The following is a 25,455-nucleotide window of genomic DNA, read 5'->3' as shown; positions in this document are numbered from 1 at the left end:
TTACGTGTTCATGGTCTATTGCACGGCTACACTATTGTAATTCGAATGTACAATGATTTACTTTTTGAACCACATTACTTTAGTACTTAATCGTACAAATACACATCTATATAGAAATTAAACAAATCCTAGCTCGATCACACCTGTATGTCACTGCTCCACCTTTTCAGTTCCGCTCCTCTGCATGATATCAAGCAGAACAAGGCAGAAGGAGCTAGCACCTTCTAGGGTAAGGTGGAAGTTGCCCACAGTGTCATCCTGTGATGAGGGAAGAAGGATCTGGATATCCCATCTCTTCTCTGAAACAATTGGCTCTCAGTTTTCTTAGGCTAGCTTTCTTTACAGATAGCAGTCACCCAGTGGCATCTCCTCCGCTAAGGCGGAGGAGCATCGCCCCATTGCTCGTTGAGCAGTGCAAAATAAAAATAAAAAGATAATAACAAGAAGTTATTATCATTTTATTTTTCTTTGTGGGACTCCAGCCACATTGGGTGGGGCCGGGCAGGGCTCTCCGCCGTCAGAGAGAGAAGGAGTGGGTTGCACTCCCTCCCTAAGTGCACATGAAGGCTTGGCCGGCCCTCTGGGGGAATATGTGACGTTACATCGCGGTCTTCACACCGCAATACCTTTACAACGCAAGTATTACAACGCAAGTAGTTACAACGACTTGCGCTGGAGGGTGCTGGACTTAGGAATAGTATGATTTACTATTCCAACTCCAACCTATGTTACAGTAGGGAAGGTGTTGGAATAGTAAATCATACTATTCCTTAGCTTAGAGCGCCATCCAGAGCAATTTGTTGTAATGACTTGCGTTGTCATGACTTGCGTTGTAATGCCTGCGTTGTAAAGGTAATGCGGTGTGAAGACCACGATGTAATGAATGTCTCCCCTCTGGGGCAGTCATGCCCAGTGGAGAATATACCCAACCTCCCAGGTACTGCCTGAGCGGCCAAACAGGCCGCTCAGACCAATCACAATTCTGCTCCTGCAGCGTTGTGATTGTCTGGGAGAGCCTAGGTGCTTTCGGTGACAGAGAGCGAGGAGGGAGGAGAGACGTGCAGTGGCAGCGTGAAAGGTTCGTTTTTTTGTTTTTTTCCATGCCTCCCCCTTTTGCCCCCCACCTCACCACCCCCGTACAGAGGCAGTTGTCACTGAACAGTTCGTCAGTAGAACAAAGATTGTAGATTTTTTACAATTAAATCTGGTATCCTTTGTCTTCCCTTTGTTGTACTTTCCCCAATGACCATTTAGGAAAAGGAGGATCAGCTCATTTTGTTTAGTCTCTGGAATCTGACAAAAATGTCCTAAATCAAAATGTCTTTGTTATCCGAACTTCGCAATCCTGATTCGACTGATGTGGCTGTATAATTCTGCATACCGGAAGTACTGGAACCCCTGGTATGAGGAATTCTGGGTGCAGAATTGATAATGCGGGAAAACTGCTCATGCACAGACTGTTGATTTATCTTTTGACAGAAAGGCACTCTAGAGCAAATACACTAATATAGTGTTTTAGTTGATTTAAAATGAACATAGAGATGGCCAGATGGATGGATCCATTTTCTAGCCAAAATAGGCTGATCCATTCAAGAGGCAGGGAAAGAACTTCACCAATGAGTAGAGGATCATACTACTTCTATGAATCTAGCCAACATACCTAGAGTATCCAACTAGTACTAGTGCTTACAATAGGAAGGTCGGACAACCAGATCTGCCGGGAGGCACAGATCTTACCGACCAGAACCCTGGGGTCTGCCAAAAGAACAACTCTCTTTTTACTGTCTCCTCTAGTTTTTCCAAGCTAGTATGGTGAAGAATCCTGCAACCCCTAAATGTAAATATGATTATTACAGACAGATAGGTTCTACATATTGTTTAACTGTTCAGATTGGCACTTAATTGGATTTTATTAATAAATAAGTACAAGCTCACCCAAAAAGGAAAATTTTTTCAGGAAAAGTTGAAATTTAGGTAGCTCGAGACCCATTATAGATCTGTATCAGTTGAACAAGTGTCCAAAAGAGAAACCATTGACAATGGTTACCCTCAAAGGGCATCATTTTCCTCCTTTTCAAATGGAAGCTTCTAGTTACAGGATGCCCATTTCCATAAACTCATCCATACCAAGTACCTGAGGTTAATTTGTTTTAGGATCAGATGCTAACAGCACAAATTCTGGATGCTGCTGTTTGAGGTCAAGTATGTTGCAGCAGTGTTTGCAAAATGTAAAGCCTGTGTGGCAGCACACGCCAGACACCTCAGCTATCACACAGTGCCCTACAAAGACATTGTTGCTGAATGTACAGGCGACAGAGTGATAGAGGAAAGCAACTACAATCCTCACTCTAAGTCTAAGGCATGGACTTGGTATGTCTTTGAAAGAAGAAAAGACATAGTGAGCATCCTGTAAAAGCATGTTTCTAGATGCATGTCTCAAATCAGTTTAGGGCAGAGAAGCAACGTAGAACCCTAGAGCGGCATGCACAGTAGGCCAGCACAGATTCCTATTAAGGATAATGCCCTGTTTATTCCACTCATTCCTCACTGAACAGTCAGTCAGACAATGGCGACAGACCAAAGGTCTTTTAGCAACATAGTGGATGTGGTGTGAGCTTTAAAACTGTGGTCTTGACATCAAGGGCAGTCGAAGGCTGTTACTCTTAAAGGTTCTATAACAGGGAGCCATCTACCTAACTCATTTAGGCATCAGGCAATTCAGAATAAGACCTCCATCTTGATAGAGTACTTGCCAAACTTTGGCATCACCCTGGCGGATAACCTTTTCAGGGTTAAAAATACATACAACTTATTTCAAGTGGGCCCTTCAACAGCTTCACCATGTCTTCAACAAATGGGTAACTCTACTGCTGGAGCTGTTCACAAAGAACATAAGCAAGAAGTGCCAGACCTTTGCTAACAGGGACTTTCAACCTGCCACTTGGTGGGGTGATCTGTAGGAAATCATTATGAATCTTTACTTGTGCTGTTCCTCCAGTTCACCTTAGTCTCAGGTTGCTGTCCAACATGAAGAAGGAAGGATGCAAGTTGGTAGTCATTGACCCAGCCTGAGCACAATAGCTCTTGTACTCAGAAGTTTAAGTCCTATCAATGTACTGACCATTCAGAAACAGAGTTAATCCAACCCTGCTGACAGAGGAGGGTGGTCAGGTCTGCATAGCTACACCTAACTGCTTTAGTTCTGAACAGTTTAGTTTAGAGCACTCCCTATCCTGGAAGATTGTAGGAACTTCCTTCAAACAATTAGGCTACTATTTGCCAGAATGACATAATGCTTTAGAGTGGAAAAGATTCTACTGTTGTATAGACCATGAGACACAGCGTGCCCTGGTCTCCAATGATTTTGAGAAGGCCTTTGACTCTATGCACTGGCACTTTCTATTTCCCCTTTTAGAAATGATTAACTTTGGGCTGCTTTTGGCAGTATGTTTACAGATCCATGGGCAAGGGTCAGGCTCAATGGAGCGCCATCTGCACCATTTATCATTGAGAGGGGCACCAGACAAGAATGCCCTCTCTCACCCCTCCTTTGCACCCTGACAGTAGAGCCCCTGATGGAATGGATCCGACGGGACACAACAATTACAGGGATTCTAATGGGCCACAGCAAGACAGGACAACATATTATTATATGTTGATGACCTTTTAATTTCCACCAGTGACCCTCTACAATATATGCCCCGAATAATACTGCAAATCCATGGAGGGCCTCCAGCCTGCCCATAAACTGGACAATTGCCAATCTGTTTCCCAGTGCCTACAGCCCGTACGGAGATTAGGTCGCTGATAGATTTCCATTGAGCCTCAGGCCACTTTAAATATTTATGCACACATTTAATAACTGGTAGTCAGTAGGCATAGAATTTGAATGTAGACACATTAATTATCCATTCAAACAGGCACATGGAGTGTTGGAGATCCTTACTGTTTAATGTGGTGGGTAGAATGGCTTCATTCAAGATAAGCTCCATCTCATTGATACTTTTCATCCTCTGAAATTTCCCATTCGAAATTACATCCTCCTTTTTCAAAACACTTCAGTCAGCTATATTAAGGTTTCTATGGGCTGGTAAGTAAAACCTCATTCAGGATGTGTGTCTTTCCAACATGAGGGGGGTCTAGTCGAGCTGACTTTTAGGTAAACTATTAGGCAAGTCAGAACACAATTATAAACGACTGCCTATTCTCGGACCGGGAGGATCCTATGGTGGCTTTGGCATGAGAATGTAAGCACCCATATGGCTTACTTTACGGTATACACACAGTTGGTTCCTCCTACTTGTCACAAGGATGACCCTGGCTTGCTGACACCATGTACTTCATTGAATCAAATGGGAAAGGGGCTGACATCCAAAATCCACTATTAGGGGTGTAGGGGTTACATGGACTAGACGCATGACAAAGCTAGCTGGCTTTCGAGCATGGGATCCTATTTTTAAATTTTTTAAAAATGTTATTTATTAAATTTATATATCCGCGCAACAGCTACCCAAAAAGGGTTTCCCGGCGCTATCAGGGAGCAGCAGAGGAAAGAGAAAGACCTACTGGCTGAAAAGCCAGTTTTAAGAGACTTACGAAACAATAAAAGATTGGACTGAGTGTGGAGAGAAAGAGGGAGAGTATTCCACAGTACAGGACCTAAATACGAAAAAAGACCGACCACCCGTGCGGGAGAGTCTGACCTTAGGGACCTGGAATTTGGCTTGTGTAGAGGACCGAAGAGTGCGAGAGGCTATGTAGGGACAAGCTAAATGTTGCAAGTAGCGAGGGGCTCTGTCGTGCTTGATACGAAACATGTAGGTCAGGGCCTTGAACCTAACCCTTTTCTCAACCGAGAGCCAGTGTAGATTCCCCAGCAGACTGGAGATCGAGGTGGTTCTGGGAGCCCGACACAGTTATCTAGCAGCAGAGTTGTACACTTGCTGCAGCTTGCGTGTTACATCTTTATTAGCTCCCAGGTAGAGGATGTTGCCATAATCCAGCCTAGATGTAACAAGGGCCTGGACTATGGTTCTCTGGGTAGGGCCAGGTAACATCCACACAATCTTTCCCCAACTATTTCAGAATGGTGAAGCATGTTGCAGCAACCTTGGTAGCTTGTTGACGCATAGATAGAGAATCGTCGATCATGAAGCCAAGGTTGCGAACCTGAGTGGAAGGTAGCGGGAAAGGACCCATTTCTGTGGGCCAATGTTGGGAGCCCCAGAGGCCTCTATCTTTGCCAAGAACCAAAACCTCAGTTTTTTCACCATTAAGTTTTAAGAGGTTAGCGTGCATCCAAGATGCCACTTTGCTGAGCCCTGTCCTAAGGGCTGAAGGCTCTGTGGTCTTACCAGCTGAGAGGGAGAAGATGATCTGGGAGTCGTCAGCATGATTCCTCTACAATAGCTGCCAGGGGTCTAACATAAATGTTGAATAACAGGGGGCTGAGCATAGATCCCTGTGGGACCCCATATGGTGAAGAATAGATCTTAGAGTTGGCTGTGGATGAGAAGACCTTGAAAGGTGTGGTTAGTGAGAAAGGAAATGAGCCAGCTCAGAGCAGAACCAGTGACCCCCATGGATTGGAGGGCCTTTATGAGTACGGCATGGGAAACCGTATCAAAGGCAGTGCCTAAATCTAGTAACACCTGAGCCATCCTGTCACCTGCATCCAAATTCTGTCGGAGCATTTCTGTGACGCCTAAAAGTGGGGTCTCGGTCGAATAGCCGGTCCTAAAGCCGGATTGGGAGGGAAGAAGAAGCCCGTTTGTTTTGATAAACTTAGATAGTTGGCTGTTAATGTGTTTCTCCAAAATTTTTGAGAGGGCAGGAAGCAGAGAGATTGGCCGATAGTTTGAGGGGAGCGCCGGGTCAGCGTTAGCTTTTTTTAGTAGTTAAGGTCAAAAGGGTGCTACAAGGGGCTTGATTTTAGAAGAGAAAGTCTACTTAGTTAGGAGTGGTATTCAAAATATCGCACTCCAGTGTATCCACAAGATATCACATGTAAACAAACCGCTGTAAATATAGAATAAATCAATGGAAAGAGAAAGAAACACAGAAAGAATAAAAAGATGTATTCAAAGATAATTTTATAGATTTAGTGGAATAATTCACAAAGTAAAAATATGGGGACATATGAAAAAATCAATTTAAGCAAGGAAGTTATGAACAGAAGTATGGACAATATAAACACAACAGTTCATAACTAAACATCAACTCCAAGAAGCACTACTAGAGTGGATCATAATTCTATCTGTAGAAGCTACACCCAGTCAGCCAGCAATAACAGCCTCGACCCACCCAAAAGCCCCCCGAGCCTCCCCGGGCTTCCACTGGCACTGTGGCCTGATATCGATTAGCATGTGGCAGTCAGGATTTCTAACAAGGAGTAGCTGGTGCGCATGGAGGAGGTCTGCGCCTCAGTTTGTACAGTTGAGGCAACCTACCCCCTACCCTCCCTGGCCGAATGTTCCAGTCCATCATCCACCAACCGCCATATTCTTCAGCACACCCATGCTCCATAAGAGGAAGCAAGTAAGGAATTAAGCGACATTTGGAGGAGGTGAGACACCAACCAAGTGTGCTTCTGCCCCCCCTGTAAGAAGCAAGTGATATCCAGGGGAGTGATGTGGCGCTCCACAGGCCTGGGAGGCCGGAAAATATTAACAAAAGGTAAAATTAAAGGCCTCTAATTAACCAACACTACTGGCTTTTACTTGGGAGGATAGTGGCTTAAGCATGCTCGTGCTACTTCCCTGTAAAGAGACAAGTGACACCCAAGGGGGGGGGGGGGGGGTGAGACAGTGCTTTATAAGCCTGGAAAACCCAGAGGTATATAAGAAAGCCAAAGATCAAAGCCCTCGATTTACTGCAGACAGCTACCGCATCTACTGCAGACAAAGGAAGTGTGCACCCGCTATCCGGAGTAGCTCCTTTATCTAATATCCTTGTGCAGTGCAAGCAGGACAAGGTCTGGCAAAATGAGAGAGCCGGCCTCGGGCCCACAAAAAAGGAAGCAGGTGCCAAAGATAAGGGGTGCAGTGGCAAAAAGGCGATTCAGAGGTGCAACAGTAAAAGTCCCCTCACTAGATAATTGTGACTCAGGTTCAGAAAGGGGCAGTCTACCAGGGAGCTCTGGGAGTCATTCGGACAAAGAAATCCTGAAAACCAGTCAGAATCTCGAATGGTCTAATGGCCTGACCATGTCGACCAGCCGAAAAAGATAACAGACTTTTGAGAGCGGCATGGTTATAGTTACAGCTGACACAGCTGGCAAAAGTAAATGTGTATGTAACAAGGACCCCCTGAATTAACGAATTTTGTAATTCCTAGGTCAGGGAAATAAGCACAATTGAAAAGTAGCAACCTAGGCAATTTGACACTTTAAGTCACATATAGATCAAAAATATATAGCAGTAAACTACAGCTGGCTAAAACCCAAGTTTTTATTAATCAATTGACACAATTAAAAAAGTTCAATTATATGACATTAAAAAGCAGTAAAAAATTCATAGTATATAATTGACATTCACATATTAATAATTAACAAACAATAAAAATTGGGGGTAGGTGGCATGAAAATTCAGTCTCTACGCGCGTTTCGGCGGCCAGCGCCTTCTTCCTGGAGCAGCCACACAATAAAAGGTGAAGATACATACAGAACATAAAATTATATCGATTCTAAATCACATAAAAAATAACTTTTTAGACATTTTATTTAAAAAGGGAGTTGTAGTTTTTAGCAGCTGTAGGTTGATAAAAGGCAACAAAGTGATTTGCAATTGTCTTGTCATTTCCTTGCGAAAATTTAGTCTGTCTACTTAAGGAAGGAAAAAATTATAAAAATATTTTTCAAATAGTGGTAGAGTAAATGCCATTAATGGGCATTTGTGTAAAGATTTTTTTCCCCTCCATGAGATTGCATATATCGGAGAAACAATGTTTGATGGCCTATATTAGAATTTCAATAAGTAATCAGAATGCCCGGTAACTTAGGTAACGTTTCCCTTAATCTAATGCATAAATATGCCCGTATTATTAAATAAGTTTATGGTATTTCAATATGGCATAGCAAAAAAAGTTGTTCATCGTGAGTTGATCTGATACTTACTAATGGATAATTTTAGCAAGAAGTTGTTTAAAATAAATTTTCATTTTCTTGTTAGAATTCTTTCGATGTCAGATATGATAAAACTAAGGATAAAAAGGACAATATCATAAACACTTATTAGTGTATAGGGATTGTTACCAATCGTCAAAGGAAAGCGTGCATTTGGCGCTGTTTTTACCTGATTGTTTAGGTGATTAAGTAGTTAAACCCGCCAACCGGAACCCTTTAATGTGGATGGGTGCTTGATAAGATTCGTTCCTGGATATTCTAGATTTCTGATTTTTGTCGTAGTAGGGAGAAGAGAGATAATAGAATGTATAATGTTTATTTATTATTTATCTCTTTTCTAAAAGAAGAAGTTATGATTCATTGGTCGATCAAAATTATCAACAGTGTCAAGGTTAGCGGTATTAATCTTACCTACTAGACTTTATATAGTTCTTTTAAGATCTTGTCATTAAATTTGCGGTTTGTTGATGCATTTTTGGTACAGTTCTGAAAGCCTAAAAGAAGCACATAAAAATTATACTCAGGGATCCATTGTCTATTTTTTACTTTGTGATAATTAGGTCCCTTCTGTTGTTACCTACTGTCTTACCTAAAACGATGGATACTTGTCTTTTTCAGGTCTCAGGGACGTAAGGAGGTTCTTGGTCCTCAGGGGTGTAGAGAGTAAGAGGTTAAAAGATCTCCCTGCCTATGGTTTAGAAAACAAATAAAAGGGAGAGTATGACTAGAGGTAAGATAGTATAGTATACTCTTCCTTCTTTCAAATAATCTATTTTTAAGGCTTGGGGTGGAAGTCTTACCTAAAGATGGCTGGCAAAAGTGACAGTCAGCCTGATGAGGAGAGTGACCCGTTGTCAACCCAAGAGCATGTAGCTACTCTGCATTTGCTGCCATAACGGGTGGAAAGAATAGTGGCCCCAAGTGAAAAGACCTCTTGAATTCCCCTGTCAGGCAGTGTAGTCATACTAAATTATTAGTAACCCACTGCCATGGCTGAACACAAAAGAGGTGACTCCAGTAGAGACATGCAGCCATATTGCTAAGGGAATGGAGAGAATAGAGGACTGGCAACACTGTTCCAAGTGCTCTGGTAGAAACAAACGTGCAAGCGTAGTGTTGCAAACCCAGCCCAGAAAGCTTGGGATGTCCCGAGCCCACCTACGGCTCTTTACCAGCGTTCAAGATCATCAAAACTGCGGGCCCTATCTGCCGGATGGCAGTCACTGAACTAGCAATGTTTGCCCCATGCAGATATTGGAGCAAGACTGCACCAAAAGGGTAGGACAGAGCCAGAAGAACATAACGGCACCGCACAAAGGATGTCCGACTCCAACAAATTGTGGGCAGCCATATTCATCTCCATGCAAACGACAGTAGAGACCCTCAATCACTACACCAATAAAATGGACATTCAAATGGATCTACTCAACACAGTGGCAGTCTTTGTATCGGGCATTGATGAAAAGGTCGAAAAACGAAACGCCCTAATTACACAGGTGCGAGTAAATAAGAACAATGATTTCACCATATGTTCCTCTGAGGAGGTAATCGACAAGCTGGTACAGCTCCCGGTGATTTTCGAGGGAATGCTGGAAGAATTAAAAACTAACTCCGCATCAAAGGGCCCATGTTTTAGCTCACTGCTTGCCTCATATCAAACACCATATAACCAGTAGACCTATGTTATATCAAGCCTTTCCCTGTAAAATGGAAGGAAAAGTAGACTCGCCCAGCAAAGAGCCAGTGGGTGCAGGGATGTAGCGGTCACAACATACAGCCCGTAACAGGACGTCAGTAGTACTCTTCCTCAGCATTTGGACATAGCCCCTTTACTGATACACCAGACAAAGAGGGAATGAAAGCAAGCAAGTAAGGGCAGGAATAAAGACAATTCTAGATCCTCTGGCACGCTAATCCCAATAACCTTCCGGTCCCTTAGGGAGGAAGAGGTCAAGGTGGAGAGCCCTCATCTAATAGGAGGCATGCCAGTAATCAACGAAGTTTTTTAATAAACAAGGGGGACCCACTTAATGGCTATGGACCATGGGTATCGACTATTTCAAAAGAACAAAAGGTCCTAAGCTTAGAATGATTTCTGAAAAAATTAAATAACATATAGACCACAATCGGACAATATGTACAATTTTTCTTAAACCCAGCCGGGCAAAGAATTTATTTTAGGAATATATGACAAGGAGTCAATTTGTATATTACAATATCATATCAAACATAGTAGTGTTTGAAGTAAGGCACAAGCCTGTGCCGTACTCATCAGGATAGAAAAAAAGGTTGTGAGAAAGGGGTGCAGAAGAAAGAACAGTTTACGTCAGGCAAAGGAAAAGTTGAGCAAGAACTGGTACTGCTTTTAGGATTCAAATTGGCAGTATTCCCTTTAGTAGAACATACAAAAATAAATCACATTAGCAGAGATGTATGTCTACATAACAGTGTCAACGGCGTTTCGATCCTGTGCTCTAAATAAAAGGATCATCATCAGGACTTAATATATGCCTGGAATAACATAGAACAATTAAGCCTGTAAAGAAAAACAGGAGAAAACAGAGAGGCAAAAATAATTTAGAACGCTACTCTGTGTTTAAGCAAAGATAAAGACAAAAAGGGGGTCAACTTAGTCATACTCTAAATGACATGCAATTCGGAATCGCAGTGAAGTGAAAGGTGTTACGTTGCTGATGGTAAGCAGGTCAGGACGTTGTGGCTGGGATGTGCCTATATCGTGAATTGTAGTCATTTCTGTGAGCGTGAAGAAATGACAACTTGTGTGCGTATGAGCTACCGGAGCATCAGATTCAATAGAAGTTGTGAGACAGTAGTGGAGGAGTGCAAGTCTTGAAATTATTAGGCGTGAAAACGCTTGAGGTAGAATTAGAACTCTTCAACGTACCCAGGGGCGGGTTTGAAGAAGCGTTTACAGTAAATACTGGCCACAATAATGAGGTCGCACTCAATGCGTAATGTGATATACTTCAGGAGGCTGTGAAGAAAGGGGAAATTATAAATAAGGCCCACGCAGGTACTGGTTTCAGGCCGACTATTAAAACGTCTCTTACCAATATTATTCGGCGTCCTGGGATAGCTGCCCAGTGTGGAATGCCAATTAGGAGTAGAATCGAAATTTGCCTAGCTTACGTAACGGTAAGTTTCAATTCTATTAAGGACACGGAGGCGAGGATTATGCTATATCTTCCTTCGCTTTATTAACATAAAGAAACCACAGCAGCTTAGGAAAAGATATAATAAGAACAAAAAATGCTTTAAACATAAAGCATTGACGTAATGTTCAACAAAAAATCAACAACAACTCCCAAGAGTCTCTTTGTTATAATCATAGTCCACAGTCCTTTGTCACTGTTCATCATCCCTATATAACCGGACTTCCCATCATCTTCCTCCTCTTTCTTCGCGCAGATCACGCTAAGCCTCATTGGTCCTGTTTAGCACCGTCGTTGCCTGCCAAAAAAGGAACAGCATCAGCGAGGTGGCCCAGGAAAAAGTTACAACAAGGCGAGGAGCATTCAGTGAACAACACAGTACAGACAACGTAAAGGAAAACGCTTTACTTACTGCCATACGGGTGGGTAGAGACACCACCGTAGTCCGGGTGGGATAATCCTCGCCTCCGTGTCCTTAATAGAATTGAAACTTACCGTTACGTAAGCTAGGCAAATTTCGATTCTATGTCAGGACCGGAGGCTTCAGATTATGCTAGTTTAAAGCTTACTTACCACCAACTGAGCTAAATCCACCACCGGCTTAAAATAAAACCTCTTGAAGGTGGAATCCGAGGACCAGTCCGCCGCTCGCATAAGGTCCTCCAGACGAGCACCCACCGAGAATGCCTTAGAGGCCATGGCCCCCCTGGCGGAGTGTGCTCCAAAGAGAGAAGTATTGATGCCCGCTTCTTGCATGACCCAACGCACCCACCTAGCGATAGTGGGGGAGGAGACAGCTTTGTGTGGCTTCCGCAGGGCAATCAACAACTGACGCTCGCCCGGAGGGCGAAGATCCAATGTCAGGTCCTCATATGCTTTGAGGCATTGCACAACACACAACTTAGGAGTGTCAGTAAAGGCTGGATAAGAAATGGAACGCGACAACGTCTTAGTGCGTCGACCCACCGTAAAAGTAACCCCCTCCGGGGAAAAAATGCGTGCAGAAACATCCAGCGCGCGCACGTCCGAGACGCGCCTACAAGAGACCAGACATAACAACATGGCCAATTTCGCCGAAAGCTCCTTCAGAGACAGATAAGAATTCGCTGGCCACGATAGGAACAGGTTCAGGACCAAATTGACGTCCCAAAGGACGGAGTACCTGGGCTCTGGCGGCAGCGCGAGGCGAACCGCTCGCAGAAGCCGGCACACAAAAGGGGGTTCCCCTACCGGATGGCCATCGATGTTATCATGGCCCGCAGAAATCGCCGACCGGATAGCATTGATCGTTCTATACGCCAAACCCTTGTCGGCCAAATGAGCCAGGAAATTCAGCACGGGAACAAGGCCGGCGACCATGGGATCCAAATCCCTTCGTAAACACCAACGCATCCACTTAAGCCAAGCGGATCTGTAACGCTTCGTCGTACTATCGGCCCATGCTTTGGAGAGCAAGTGCTCAGCCGACCCCGAAAGGCCCGGGAGCGTCCAGCGTCTCCTGAGAGCCTCCACGCCACGAGGCGGAGAGTGTTCTGCATGACGAGAGGGTGAGGTTCCCGATCCGGGCTCGTCAGGAGCAGAGGAAACAGGGGGAGTAGGATTGGAAAATCCCAGGAAAGTTCCAGAAGAACCGGAAACCACACTTGAGACCTCCACAGCGGTGTAACCAACACCAGGTCCGCACCCTGGCGGCGTATTTGAGCCGCCGTTCGCATGATCATGGAGAACGGGGAAAACGCAAACGGCTGTTCCCGACTCCAATCCTGCAAGAACGCGTCCGTGGCCTCCGCCAGAGGGTCCGGCCTCCAGCTGTAAAACCGCGGCAGCTGGTGGTCGAGACGGGACGCGAAGAGGTCCACCGAGAAGGGGCCCCAAAGGGAGTGTAGCCACCGGAAGACTCCCGGATCCAGTTTCCACTGGCTGGCATCCCTGAGATGTCGAGAGTGCCAATCCGCTACCTGATTGGACTGGCCTGGCAGATACTCCGCCGTCACCGCAATGTGACGAGACAGGCAATAATCCCAGAAGTCCTTCGCTAAATCCGCCAAGGCGCGGGACCGAGGACCTCCCAGGTGGTTCACATATCGGACCGCCGAAACATTGTCCATCCGGAGCAGGACACAAGCCTTGACCGAATCCTTGGTCCAACAGCGAACCGCGAAGGAGCCCGCAAGGAGCTCCAAACAATTGATATGCAATTGTTGTTCTTCTGACGACCAGGCGCCGCCGGTGGAAAAATCCCCGCACCGGGCGCCCCAGCCCGACCTGCTGGCGTCGGACTCTATAATTAAGTCCGGAGCCGACCCGAAGATTGCTCGCCCATTCCATGCCTCCATGTGAGACAGCCACCATGACATCTCCTCCTTCACTTCGTCCGTGAGGGGAACCCACTGATCGTAACACATCCCACGGCGCAAATGCTGCGCTTTCAGGCGCTGAAGAGCCCTGTAGTGCAGCGGGCCCGGGAAAATCGCCTGGATGGAGGACGACAGAAGACCCACCACCTTGGCGACATGGCGCAGTGACGTCCGATCCCTCGCGATCGTCTGCCGAAGCAGGTGCCGTATCTTTGCGACCTTCCGGCTCGGTAGGCTCAAGACCGCCTGCACCGAGTCCACCACGAAACCTAAAAAGGTGATCTGCTGAGTGGGAACCAAGACCGACTTGGAGCCGTTGACGACGAACCCCAGTCTCTGAAGCAGGCCGACCGCTTGACGCAGTTGTCCTGCCAGCACCTCCGGGCACTGCCCCATGAGGAGGATGTCGTCTAGGTAAACTATCATACGGACCCCCTGGCTTCTGAGAAACCCCACTACCGGGTGAAGGACCTTCGTGAAGCACCACGGGGCCGAAGAAAGGCCGAACGGCAGGGCGGTGAATTCGAACACCTGGCCGTCCCACAGGAATTGTAGGAAACGACGATGAGGGGGGTGGATGGGAACGACCAAGTAGGCATCCTTGAGATCCAGTCGCACCATCCAATCCCGAGGGAGGAGCACGTCCCGAAGGAGGTGGATCCCCTCCATCTTGAAGTGACGGTAGACCAACCACCCATTGAATTCCTTGAGGTTGATCACAGGCCTCTTGCCCCCATCCGTCTTGTCTACCAAGAAGATGTTGCTGAGGAACCCATGCGGGTGGCGCGTTGATAGGCGGATGGCTCCCTTGCGCAGCAAGTCCGAGACCTCCCCGTCTATCAATCGCGCGTCGGAATCTGAGAAAACCATTGGGCGCGGGGGCCTCACCTGAGTTGGCTGGTCGTGAAACTCTATATGGAAACCTCTCACAGTTTGCAAAACCCAAGCATCGGCAGTGAGCAACTCCCACTCCCCGTAAAAGCTTGCCAGCCGCCCCCCAATCGGAACTTGATCCAAGCAAAGTACACTTACCGGGGGCATTTCCTTGTCCGGACTTCTTTTGGAATCCTCTTCCACCATAGCGTTGTCCCCTCGTGGGGTAGAAATTGGTGTAGTTGGCCGAGGTCTGGTACTGACCTCTTCCGGAGCCTTGTCCACGGTTGTTGGTCTGCTGACCACGGCCGATCGCGCGGCCCCTGCCGCGACCGGCCCCTCCAGAAAAACGCTGGTGAAACACCCTCTTGATGCTGGACTGGGCCTTGTCCAGCGACGTGAACGTGTTCACGAACTTTCCAAGCTCGCGGATGAAAGGTTCACCGAAGAGGCCACCCTGGGCCACTGCACCTGCCTCCGATGAGGCCAGGTCCCCCAGCTTCGGGTCCAGTTTAATAAGGAGCGACCGTCGCCGCTCCGTGGACAGGGCACAGTTGGCGTTGCCCAAGAAGACGATCACCCTCTGGGCCCAGTTGGAGAGCACCTCCGGTGAAATGGCGGTGCCATTCGCTCGAGCCTCCTCCGCCATATCGAGGATCTTCGTGGCGGGCCCGACCGCATCCAACAGCTTGTCCTGGCAGGCCCGCCAGGACCGATCGATCCCCTTCCTGGGGTCCTTCATGAATTTCGCCAGGAAGGTGGCCATCTTGGGGTCCAATTCTGGGGTCATAGCCACCTTCCCCTCCAAAGTAGGCCGAGGGCATTCCCCGCGCAGGCAACCCCTCGCCTCCTTCTCCAGGGGCTTGCGCAGCCGGCCCGCGACAAACTTCGCCACCGTCTCCCCCGGGGCCCAGGCCGCGGATCGGGGGTGGACGATCTCGTCCGGGTCCAGCATGCCCGACTCATCTCGGGGCATCTCCTTTCCCGAAGGCGCCGGGAGCCAAGACCGGGTCGACTCCCCGTCGTCATCCGTGTCCGGAGAGTCGTAGATCGGGGAAGCGGGCGCCGTTGACAGACCGCCCGAAGTGCCAGGGTCCACCAAGGGCGTCGGAGGCACCGCCGTCGCCTTGGCCAGGAAGGCGTCACGAAGACGCTCGAAGGCGCCCTTATCCACGCCTTGGGCCTCCGATGAAGGCCCCTCACCCCGGGGTCTCTTCGGAGCGGGCGGCAACCCGCCGGACGTCCCCGGGAGCTCGGGGGGCGGCGGCACCTGCGCCGCTGCCAGCTTGGCACACTCCTCTACGATGCGGGCCGAAAGGCGGTCCTCCATGGGCCCTACCACCTCCGTCACACAACGATAGATGGAGCTGTCCACCGCCTGATAAAACTCATCATCCTGCAGATAGGGGCAGGCCTCCTCATCATACTCCCCTTCCATGTCGGAACCAAGGGCAAATGCGGGGCACCCAAGAGGGCGGCAACCGAGAAAGTTCTCGAATGTGGGCAGGCCCAGCGGCTGCGATCACGTTTTGGGCCAGCTGACGTGGCAGGTGGGCTGCACCAACCCCCAAGCGCGCAGACCCTCCTCGCCGGGACCGGGTCTACGTACCCCTCAAGCGCGCTAGGCCACACACGAATAAAGAGGTGCACAGATCTCGCCCGAAGGCGATTCACGCGGTCAAACCGCCATACAGACCCCAAAGGGCGTCAATTTGTGAAGTACAGACCCGGAGCACCAGGTGTCAGAGGGGTACGCGAGGGTCGGCCCCTGCGCAAGCAGACCCCACGGCGCGGCTCCTCGCACCGCGGAGGCGCGCCGGAGGGTCGGCGAGGCGACAGGCCGCCCCCTTGCGGTCTATGTACACACCGCACACAAGTGGGAAAAAAGTCGCGTAGGAACGGCAGAACGTTCCCGCAACTAGGGGACTCTGAAAGGAAATAAACCATGCAAGGAGTCCCCAAAGACCGCAAGACACAAGTACAATACAAGAAGACAAATAGAAAAGCACTTATCTGGCTGCGGGAGCAGCGAAGAAAGAGGAGGAAGATGATGGGAAGTCCGGTTATATAGGGATGATGAACAGTGACAAAGGACTGTGGACTATGATTATAACAAAGAGACTCTTGGGAGTTGTTGTTGATTTTTTGTTGAACATTACGTCAATGCTTTATGTTTAAAGCATTTTTTGTTCTTATTATATCTTTTCCTAAGCTGCTGTGGTTTCTTTATGTTAATAAAGCGAAGGAAGATATAGCATAATCTGAAGCCTCCGGTCCTGACATAGAATTAAGGAGAACAATCTGTAGGTAAAAAGTGAGGGAGATTAACATTTGCACAGAGTGACTTGTTTACACCAGTGGGCGGGAGCGGGAGCGGGAGCTTGCTCACCTTAGAGGGGGAGGGTATCCCGTGACAGCGCTAAATAGCTGAATAAAGTTGAGTGAGCGCCTGATATGGCGTTCTCACCCGATTTCCAGTGACTCCGTGGCGGCGGTCGGGAAATTGTACGATCCGCTATGGTTAAACCAGAGAGAGTTATTTTAAGATGTGCCCACGGACTAGCCGTGGCCGGAGTTACGAAACTGGGCAGGGGATAGATTCTTACCTCGCAGTAGACAGGATGACGATGCATCTGTTCCGTGCAAGCGATGTTGCTTCCATCTTGGAAAGCGTGAATCCGGGGCTTTGAAGGAGTGCGGTCATGTGACATTAGTCATGTGATCGCCAGTAAATTATGGCAGCCATATTGGAATGGCGAGGAAGTAGATTACAGCGCTATGAGTACGTGCTTAGGGGTTAAGCATGCACGGAGTACAGTTCCATCAACAGGGAACAGATTGCTATATACAGATTGTTCGTTTATTGCAGGAGCTTGACGATATTTTAAGCAACCAGGTGGGTTGCGTTACAGTCAAAGCTGATTAGTCCATGTGACATTAGTCATATGATCGCCAGTGTACTGTGGCGGCCATATTGGAGTGGCTAGGGAGTAAATAACGGCGCTATGAGTACGTGCCTAGGGGGTGAACATGCACAATTACAGTTCCATCAACATACCACTGACAGGGCACATTATACTATATACAAAATGGTTATGCACATCCATGTTCGTTTTTTGCAGAAGCTTGGCGATTTCTTAAGCAACCAGGTGGGTTGCATTACAGTCAGAGCAAATTAGTCCAGTCCTCACTCCTATTCAGACCAGTTCTAATAGTATTGAATTGAATGATGGACTTAAGTTCCTCTCTGTTCATAATTTGGGCAAGATTCCCACCTCTTTGTGGGAGTTTGATGGATTTCAGGATGGTCCACTTGATGTCCTCTGCTGTGTGGTTCATCTCTGTGAAGTGTTCCACCATGGGAGCATTCGGCGTGTTGCATCTTATCCTACTTCGATGTTGGCTGATTCGTGTCTTGGCCTTTTGACTGGTCTGGCCTATATACATTTTATTGCATGGGCAGAAAATAGCGTACACAACATTACAGGTGTTACAGTTTGTAAATTATCTCATTTCAAAATTTACCCCATTGTGACTGATATTCCTGGTTTCAATTGTGAAATCGCATACAATGCAGTGTCCGCATTTGACATGGCCCCTCAGTGGTGGCAACCCCCAGTTAGAGTCAAGAGTGGTACGGAGAGTGGGGGTCGGTAAGGCTGCCCTCACCAGGTGATCTTTCAGATTTGTATTTTTTCTGAATGCGAAGAGGGGTCTCTCTAGGGTAAGGACTCCAGCATTTATGGTGGGCCAGTGCTTCAGGATTGATTTTCTGATTTTATTAGACACGGGGCAAAATGTGGTCACACATGCAATTCTGTCTTTATTTTCTTTTGGCTTTGGTGTCAGTAAGACATCACGTGGACAATACCACGCCCTTTTTGAGGCTGTCTTAACTATTCTTCTTGGATAACCACGCATTTTAAGTTTGTTTGATAAGATTGTGGCCTCCCTGAAGTAGTCAGTTTTGTTGGAGCAGTTGCGCCTTATTCGTAGGAACTGCGAATAGGGTAATGAGTCTTTTAATGCTCTAGGGTGACAGCTGTTATAACTGAGCAGAGTGTTCCGCTCAGTTGGCTTCCTGAAAAGGCGCGTAAGCAATTCGCCTTCATGATGGTATATTGTCAGGTCAAGAAAAGCTATTTGTGATTTGTCATGGGTCAGGGTGAAAGTTAAATCAGCACAATTGTAATTCAGCCAGTGAAGAAACAGGTTCAGTATATCAATATCATGGTTCCAAATTAAAAAAATGTTGTCTATGTAACGACGCCATAGGGAAATACCTGAAAAAAATGGATTGCTGTTGTGTAGGATGACCCCAGTCTCCAATGCATCCATGAATAGAATGGCTAGGTTAGGGGCAAAAATAGCCCCCATGGATGTCCCCTTAATCTGTTGGTAGTATGAGCCTTTGAATGAGAAAAAATTCTTTGAGAGGCATAGTTCAAGCAGTTGAAGAATGAACAGGCTTGGGACCCTGTGTGGGCGGGGTCGTGTGTCTAAGATTTTCTGCATCACCAATAAGGCGGCCGTTTGAGGGATATTGGTGTAAAGAGATTCCACATCTAGGGTGCATAATGTATTGATGGCAGGATCGAAGGGATGGTGTTCTATAAGATTGATCATCCCCATGCTGTCCCTGATGTAGCAAGCAGTATTGGGAACAAATTCCTTAATGAAGAAGTCCACGTATGCCCCTAGAGGTTCCAAGATCGACCCACAAGCTGACACAATGGGTCTGCCCGGTGGACGATCAATGTTCTTGTGGACTTTGGGTAGGGTGTAGATTACAGGTGTGCGAGGACTTTTTACGTTCAGGAAACTATATTCTTTTTTGCTAAGGAACCCTTCGTTTCTAGCCTTGGTGGTAAGTTCCATGATAGTGGCTTGGATCTCCTTGGTTGGGTTCCCTGGGAGGCGTTGATAATGGTCAGTATTCCCGAGTTGTCTGAGGACCTCTGCTCTATAGGCGTCGATGTCTTGGAGGACAATCCCGCCTCCTTTATCCGCACTTTTGATTACGAGTGAGGAATTAGTTTTCAATGTGTCAATTGCTTCTCTTTCTGATTTGGAGATATTATATGGTATGTAGAGTTTCTTTTTCTCTAGTTCTACCAGATCATTTATGACCAGTTTTTCAAAGGTCATAATTTCTGAAGGGATCATGCTGGCGGTGGGTAAGAATGTGGAGGGTGGGTGAAAGGGGGTGTTCGAGCTACTCATAGGTGAGGGGTGTAGTTGAAAAAAGGCTTTGAGGCGGATGAGCCTGAAGAATTTCAGTAATTCCGCCTGTAGGTCCATAAAATTTGGACGAACAGTAGGTACAAATGAGAGACCCTTTTTAAGGAGCTCTAATTCTGGGCCACATAAATTGTGTTGAGACAAATTAAAGATGGGGATTACCTCAGTTGGAGGTTCAATATTGAGCGCACCGTCTACCATTGGTAGAAATTGTTGCGGGTCTTCCGCTCGCCGTGTGCGTTGAACCAACGCTGTGGTTTCTTCACCCTCCCTCGTTGGGGGGTGTTCGGTTGGCCTCGGGATAAAAAATTTGATTGTGCACCACCACCTCGTCTTGAGTTACTTCCACCCTCCCCAGGGTCCGAGCTATCGGAAGAATCTCCAGATGTCTCTGAAAAGCCCACAAGATTCTGTCGCTTATTGTATCTCCCCCAAGGTCTTGTGTTTGGGTTGAAATGAGGTTTGTTTGTATAAAAATCTTTCTGTAGATATGGGTAAGTATTTTCTATATTGTAAGATTTCATATCCTTCTTTATTTTGTTTGATTTTTTATTCTGTTCGATTCTATGAAACTCTGCTACAGTTTTGTCCACTTGTTCCAATAGTTTTTTACACTCAGCGGACGGGTCAGAATCATTTATTTGTTTCAGAACCTCTGCTATTTCTTTCTCAAGGGATTCTAGTGTCTCTGTGGCAATATCAATTCCCAATGCGAGCCAATGCCTTGAGCATGTGGTTCCAATGTAGCTGAAATTTGTTGTGTACTTAGGGTTATCTGTAAAGATTCCCGGGATATTACGAACCTGAAGGCCTAATGGAATAACCTCCGCTTTTAAATAATCTGTGAGCATAAGAACCATTAGTTGTAAACGAACCTGTTTCTTCCTAAGTTTTTCCAATTGATCAGGTAGGGAATTACTGGTCGAGGACGGGACATCTGGGGTCTCTGATAGTAGAGATGGTTTTGTACATAAGTGTTTGATATAGTCCGCAGTGTAGAGTGGGACATGGGTTGACATTCCTTAAGGAAACAAGATACAAGATACAGATTACAAGAACAAAGGATAGGCGTACTAGGGAAACTAGGGTGGCCTTCCTCGTAATCAACGAAGGTCCTGCATCCGCTACCAATATAACTCCACAGGCAAAGAAAGTAATGAGAACTCTAGCCCAGTAGTAAAGAGAAGGGAAGAGGTGAACCAAATATCCAACAATTAAAATAAAACAAACCCTATGACTAGTGGGCCTACTCCATGTAAGGAAAGAGCCCCCTTCAAATGTGGAGGCCTGCCCAGGCGGCTAACTGAGTCAGCAACTTCGGGGTAAACATCAAAGAAGGATCTCACCGGAAATTGCCCTAGCCCCATTAGTTAAGTAGCCAGGTCTGGGGTGCACCAGGAACAAGTGATTTGAGGCAAGCATCAGTTGAATGTAAAGACCGGGGGCACTGGCTCCTATGAATTACCAGAATTTAAATGGAGAGGCACGCAGGATGTCCTAAAACGCACAAACGTCTTTGAACTAATAAGAGCATTACCCGACCTGAGCCATGTGAAATCAAACAACATCTTCTCCATCAAGTTCCTGCCAGTCCGAAGAAGGTAGATCTCAGAACCCACACTTATTATGTGTACCTCATCGGACCTCACAGCCCAGGTCTTCAGGTCTTGGAGAGTAAGAAGTTGCGGAGTTCCTGGGTAGTAGAAGCAGTTGCGTTTCATGGGGACCGTTATCCTATCCCGCTGATGGAGCAACAGCATCACGGTACAGAATTAGTATCTGTTCTGAGAGGCGCGATGGGGGCTGGAGGAGGAGGGTCATCTACCTGAGGTCCAAGCCTCTAAATCCATCTTGGACTCACTGTCCGACTAAGCAGAGGGGCCATCCGTGGAAAAACAAAGGACCATAAGGATGCAGCAGGCCAAGGATGACTAGAGCTGACTGCCATCAGCCCTATTGAAGACAACCCCAAAGTACTGAATATCATCCCACCCTTGCACTAAGGACTCGGGTGGCCTAACCATCTGCTCATGGAACATTAGTGGACTGCAGGCAAAAATAGCAGACCCCACCTTAGTGGAATTTCTGAGTTCCTTCAACATAATAATGCTGCAGGAGACATTGTCTCAAGCTTGTGTTCCCTTTATAGGGTTCATAGAGCACAGCAAATTGGTACAGAAAAGTAGCCCTTTTGGATGGGCGAAGGAAGGCTTATCGGTCTACATTAACTCCAGCGTACCTGTAAAAAGCGCAGAAATATCAGTAGTGGAACCATGGATTCTGCCCTTGGATAATTGGGCCCAGAAACCAGGTGAGGTGTTGGTGCTTGTAAACATTTATATGAATCCAAAGGGGAAAGCAGCAACAGTGGACAAACTTATTGCAAACATGCTTAAACTAAAAAATATGTCATCCATCATACCTGTTACTCGCTGGAGACTTCAATTTAAACTTGTTTCAATAGTGTCCCTCGCGACAAACAATTGACAAAGCATCAGCAGTGGGGGATTCCACCCAATCTACTAAAGGCAATTAAGCTATTCTACATGGCTAATTGGGCCAAGATCAAGGTTAGGGATGTCACCCATTATCAAGGGTAGTGAGTACATCCATTGGATTAAAGCTGGGGTGTGTCCTTGCACCTCTCCTTCTTAATTTATACATTTCCGACCTCCCCCCCCCCCCCCCCCCCCCCCCCCGGCAATGGATGCTTTGATATCACATGCTGAGCCTTGGTGGTAACTGGCTGTCAAACCTCCTGTATGCGGATGCCTTGCTTTTACTCAGTAACACCAGGGTGGGCTTGCAAAGATTAATCAGCTGCTTAGCAACAAATGCAGTTAAAAACAGCCTGGAAGTTAACCTAAAAAAACCAAAGACATCTCGCTAAATCAGCATATTTTAAATCGACGTAAATGGTATCTTAACGGAGCTACAATGGAAGAGACATCAACTTACGCTTACCTGGGTATCAAGATTTACTCCAGGAATTTGTTTGTGCGACAAAGAGAAGCAAATAAGGGGGAAAGTGCTAGCATTGAACTTTGCATATTCAACTTTGGCAAAAACCCTATGGGGTCATTACCTCCAACTGATGGTGGGTGTAATAAAGGCAAGATTGATACCATCCCTATTATATGGAAGTGAAATAATGGCAGGGGCAGACGCCAGTCACTAGATCAAATTACAATGAACACCTATAAAAGTGTTTTCTGGGTGCTGAGATCAGCATCACCTGCTCAAGCCAGGTTGGAATGTTCACAGACCAGGCAGGACCTGGCCAGGTCTGGAGCATTTGTGAAATTCTGCCATAAATTGAGAACTGCACCTGAAGGCTCGCTGGCCTGCCTCGTATGGTCTAAAAATAACCTCCAAAGGGGAAATGATGTCTACAAAAAATGCCTTGATGATAGTATAAAGAAACTAGGGCTGGGTGTATTATGGGCCTTTGCTACAACCACTCAAGTATTCAAAAGGACGCTAAATAAATCCATGAAGCTGCAAAGCTCGATCAAGGACAAATGAGTAGTTGCCAAACGTTCACACAGATGGCTGGTGTTGAACTCTTACAATGTTCAAAAAGGCCTCATGCCTTCTAGAGGCTACTTACTCTTGGTAGGTTAAACAGAAATTTCTGTCACTGACGTTGGAGAAGATCCCTGCACTGGATTTTTTTTACCAACATAGCAGGTGAAAGATCATCAGGGAGACATGGAAGGCCACTTTTGCCATGAGTCAAATGAATCGCTGTTGCACATTCTATGCATTCTACATGCTAAGGACCCTGCTAAGGAGGGAGTTTAAGACACAAGGGATTAGATCGTGCAGATCAGCTTTAATAAAATTACTTGATCCCCAGAACATAATTCTGAACATTCGAATGGTGCCATTTATGGACACCTTCAAAGTCCTTGACAAAGAGACATTTGCTACTCATTCCGAGGATAACCCCACTAGCTAATTGAAGATACTGAAAGGGATGATGTAATGGGTGGGTGGTTAGGACACTGTAAGGTAAATACAGCCTCTATTCCGCCCCACTGTTGCAGGGTTTGGTAGTTAAGACCAGCAACATGAAGGGTCTATAGACATGCCGGGCTGCTAGGGACTACGAGCTTTATCTAGCCCATATCCCGTCTCATCGTTTCAGGGGCACCTACTGAAAATCTATCTAAGCACAATTCACACTTTTTTTCAGCACTCTACCCAACTCCAAGTAAAAGCTAGCATATAATGATCATCTGTACTGGCCCTGTCTTAAATCACTTTTGTGGTCAAACATTATGAATTAGTTCATCTTAATAGCTCCCAGTTATATAGCCCTTTATATCATGCACTTTATGGTGAACTGTTGTTTATATTTGTAAAAGTTGTAGAGATCCGGTTTACACGTGTGCTAAAACATGGCAGATTGCGATTTCATGTCTTCATTAGTATTAGAGAACTCCTTATGGTCAATACTTATTTATATGTTAATTTTAATGTTATTTAGCTAAAAAGCACTTTATAATATACACTTTACAACAAATTATGATTATATTTTTAAAAAGTACACATGCTTTCTAAAGATCATGCACTTCTCAATGATTTGTATTTTAGACTACAGAAGTTATAGGGATTGTTATGTATTTGCTTTTAAAGATTTTAATTAATCATGCAAATAAAGATTTATTAAGATGTACCAGTGTGTTTGCGTGTACATGTGTGCTTTTTTTAAATTATCATTGACATAAACTGTCATCTTTGCAATAAAACAAGGTTTACTTTCTTCCTTACTTTATTTGACTGTTTATATAGGTCAGAGTGTTACGGTCGAAATGTTCACAGTGTGTAATGCTAGGAATCCCCTCATTTTATCAGAGATACAAATAGGGCATGCATGAAAAGGGATTGGATAGCCATTCAGTGAGCAAAACACACACATTAATATACGTATCAATTGCTGGTTTTTGCAGGATCCTGACAGAGTTTTGGGCATAGGTCATACGTCTGAATCAAAACGGTAAGTTTTCTTTCATGTTATTGAGTCATATTGCAAGATCTTCATGGTTTTGTAGTATAATAACTAATTAAGTTGAATTTATGCTATTAGGCATTTTGGTCTAAATTGTGAAATATAAGACATGTCCTCTAATACCCTAATGTGGCTGCTTTGCCACCTCTTCTGCTGTGGATTAAAAAGCAAATGTGTAGTTGAGACCAGCTGTAGTAAGAACTCTAGGACTGGATGGATAACTTTTGATTGATCCTTTTGAGTTTAGTACACAGAAACACAAAGAAGTGTATTTCTTGAGTAAGCGCACACCTTGGAGGTAGCAGACCTCAATTTATTTCATTGATCCACTTGCTTAACAAAAAATTGGGATTTGGTCATGAGCAAGTAAAAGCCTACATTGGAACCTACCAGGTTCTCTGTTTAAAAAAACTACCCCTGGTCTCCTCTTTTATGGCTGTATTTCTCGGACAGGGCGGACAGGCTACATCACTACAGTCACCTCCTTCTGTCCAGAATAAAAACGTTTAAGAGGTAAGTCATGTTTACTGATTTAAAATAACTGAAAAGTGGGTAGATGGAAATGTCATTTTTTAAGTTCTTTTTTTTATTTTCATTTTTTTATTTTCTTAGCCATAAGTATAATACTGTTCCGCGACCACTCGAATCCTCAGGGTTGGTTCGATGCTCAAATAG

General features: G+C 45.9%; 1 protein-coding gene across 4 annotated transcripts in view; it reads left to right on the top strand.

Annotated features, from left to right (window-relative positions):
* Positions 1–25,455, top strand: part of PHF11 (PHD finger protein 11) — a 534,242-nt gene that overhangs the window by 296,762 nt on the left and 212,025 nt on the right. For 2 of the 4 annotated variants that reach the window (XM_086934971.1, XM_086934972.1), the window contains exons 10-11: positions 24,722–24,768; positions 25,234–25,293. In XM_086934971.1, coding sequence (XP_086791097.1) covers positions 24,722–24,768; positions 25,234–25,293 — 107 coding nt within the window. The remainder of the gene's footprint in view (positions 1–24,721; positions 24,769–25,233; positions 25,294–25,455) is intronic. The other 2 variants (XM_086934974.1, XM_086934973.1) reach the window with 1 other exon arrangement.

Source organism: Lissotriton vulgaris, chromosome 8 (genome assembly GCF_964263255.1).
Source record: "Lissotriton vulgaris chromosome 8, aLisVul1.2, whole genome shotgun sequence".
Lineage (NCBI taxonomy): Eukaryota > Metazoa > Chordata > Amphibia > Caudata > Salamandridae > Lissotriton > Lissotriton vulgaris.
The sequence above is the reverse complement of the archived record's forward strand: the minus strand, read 5'-3'. Positions and strand labels throughout refer to the sequence as shown.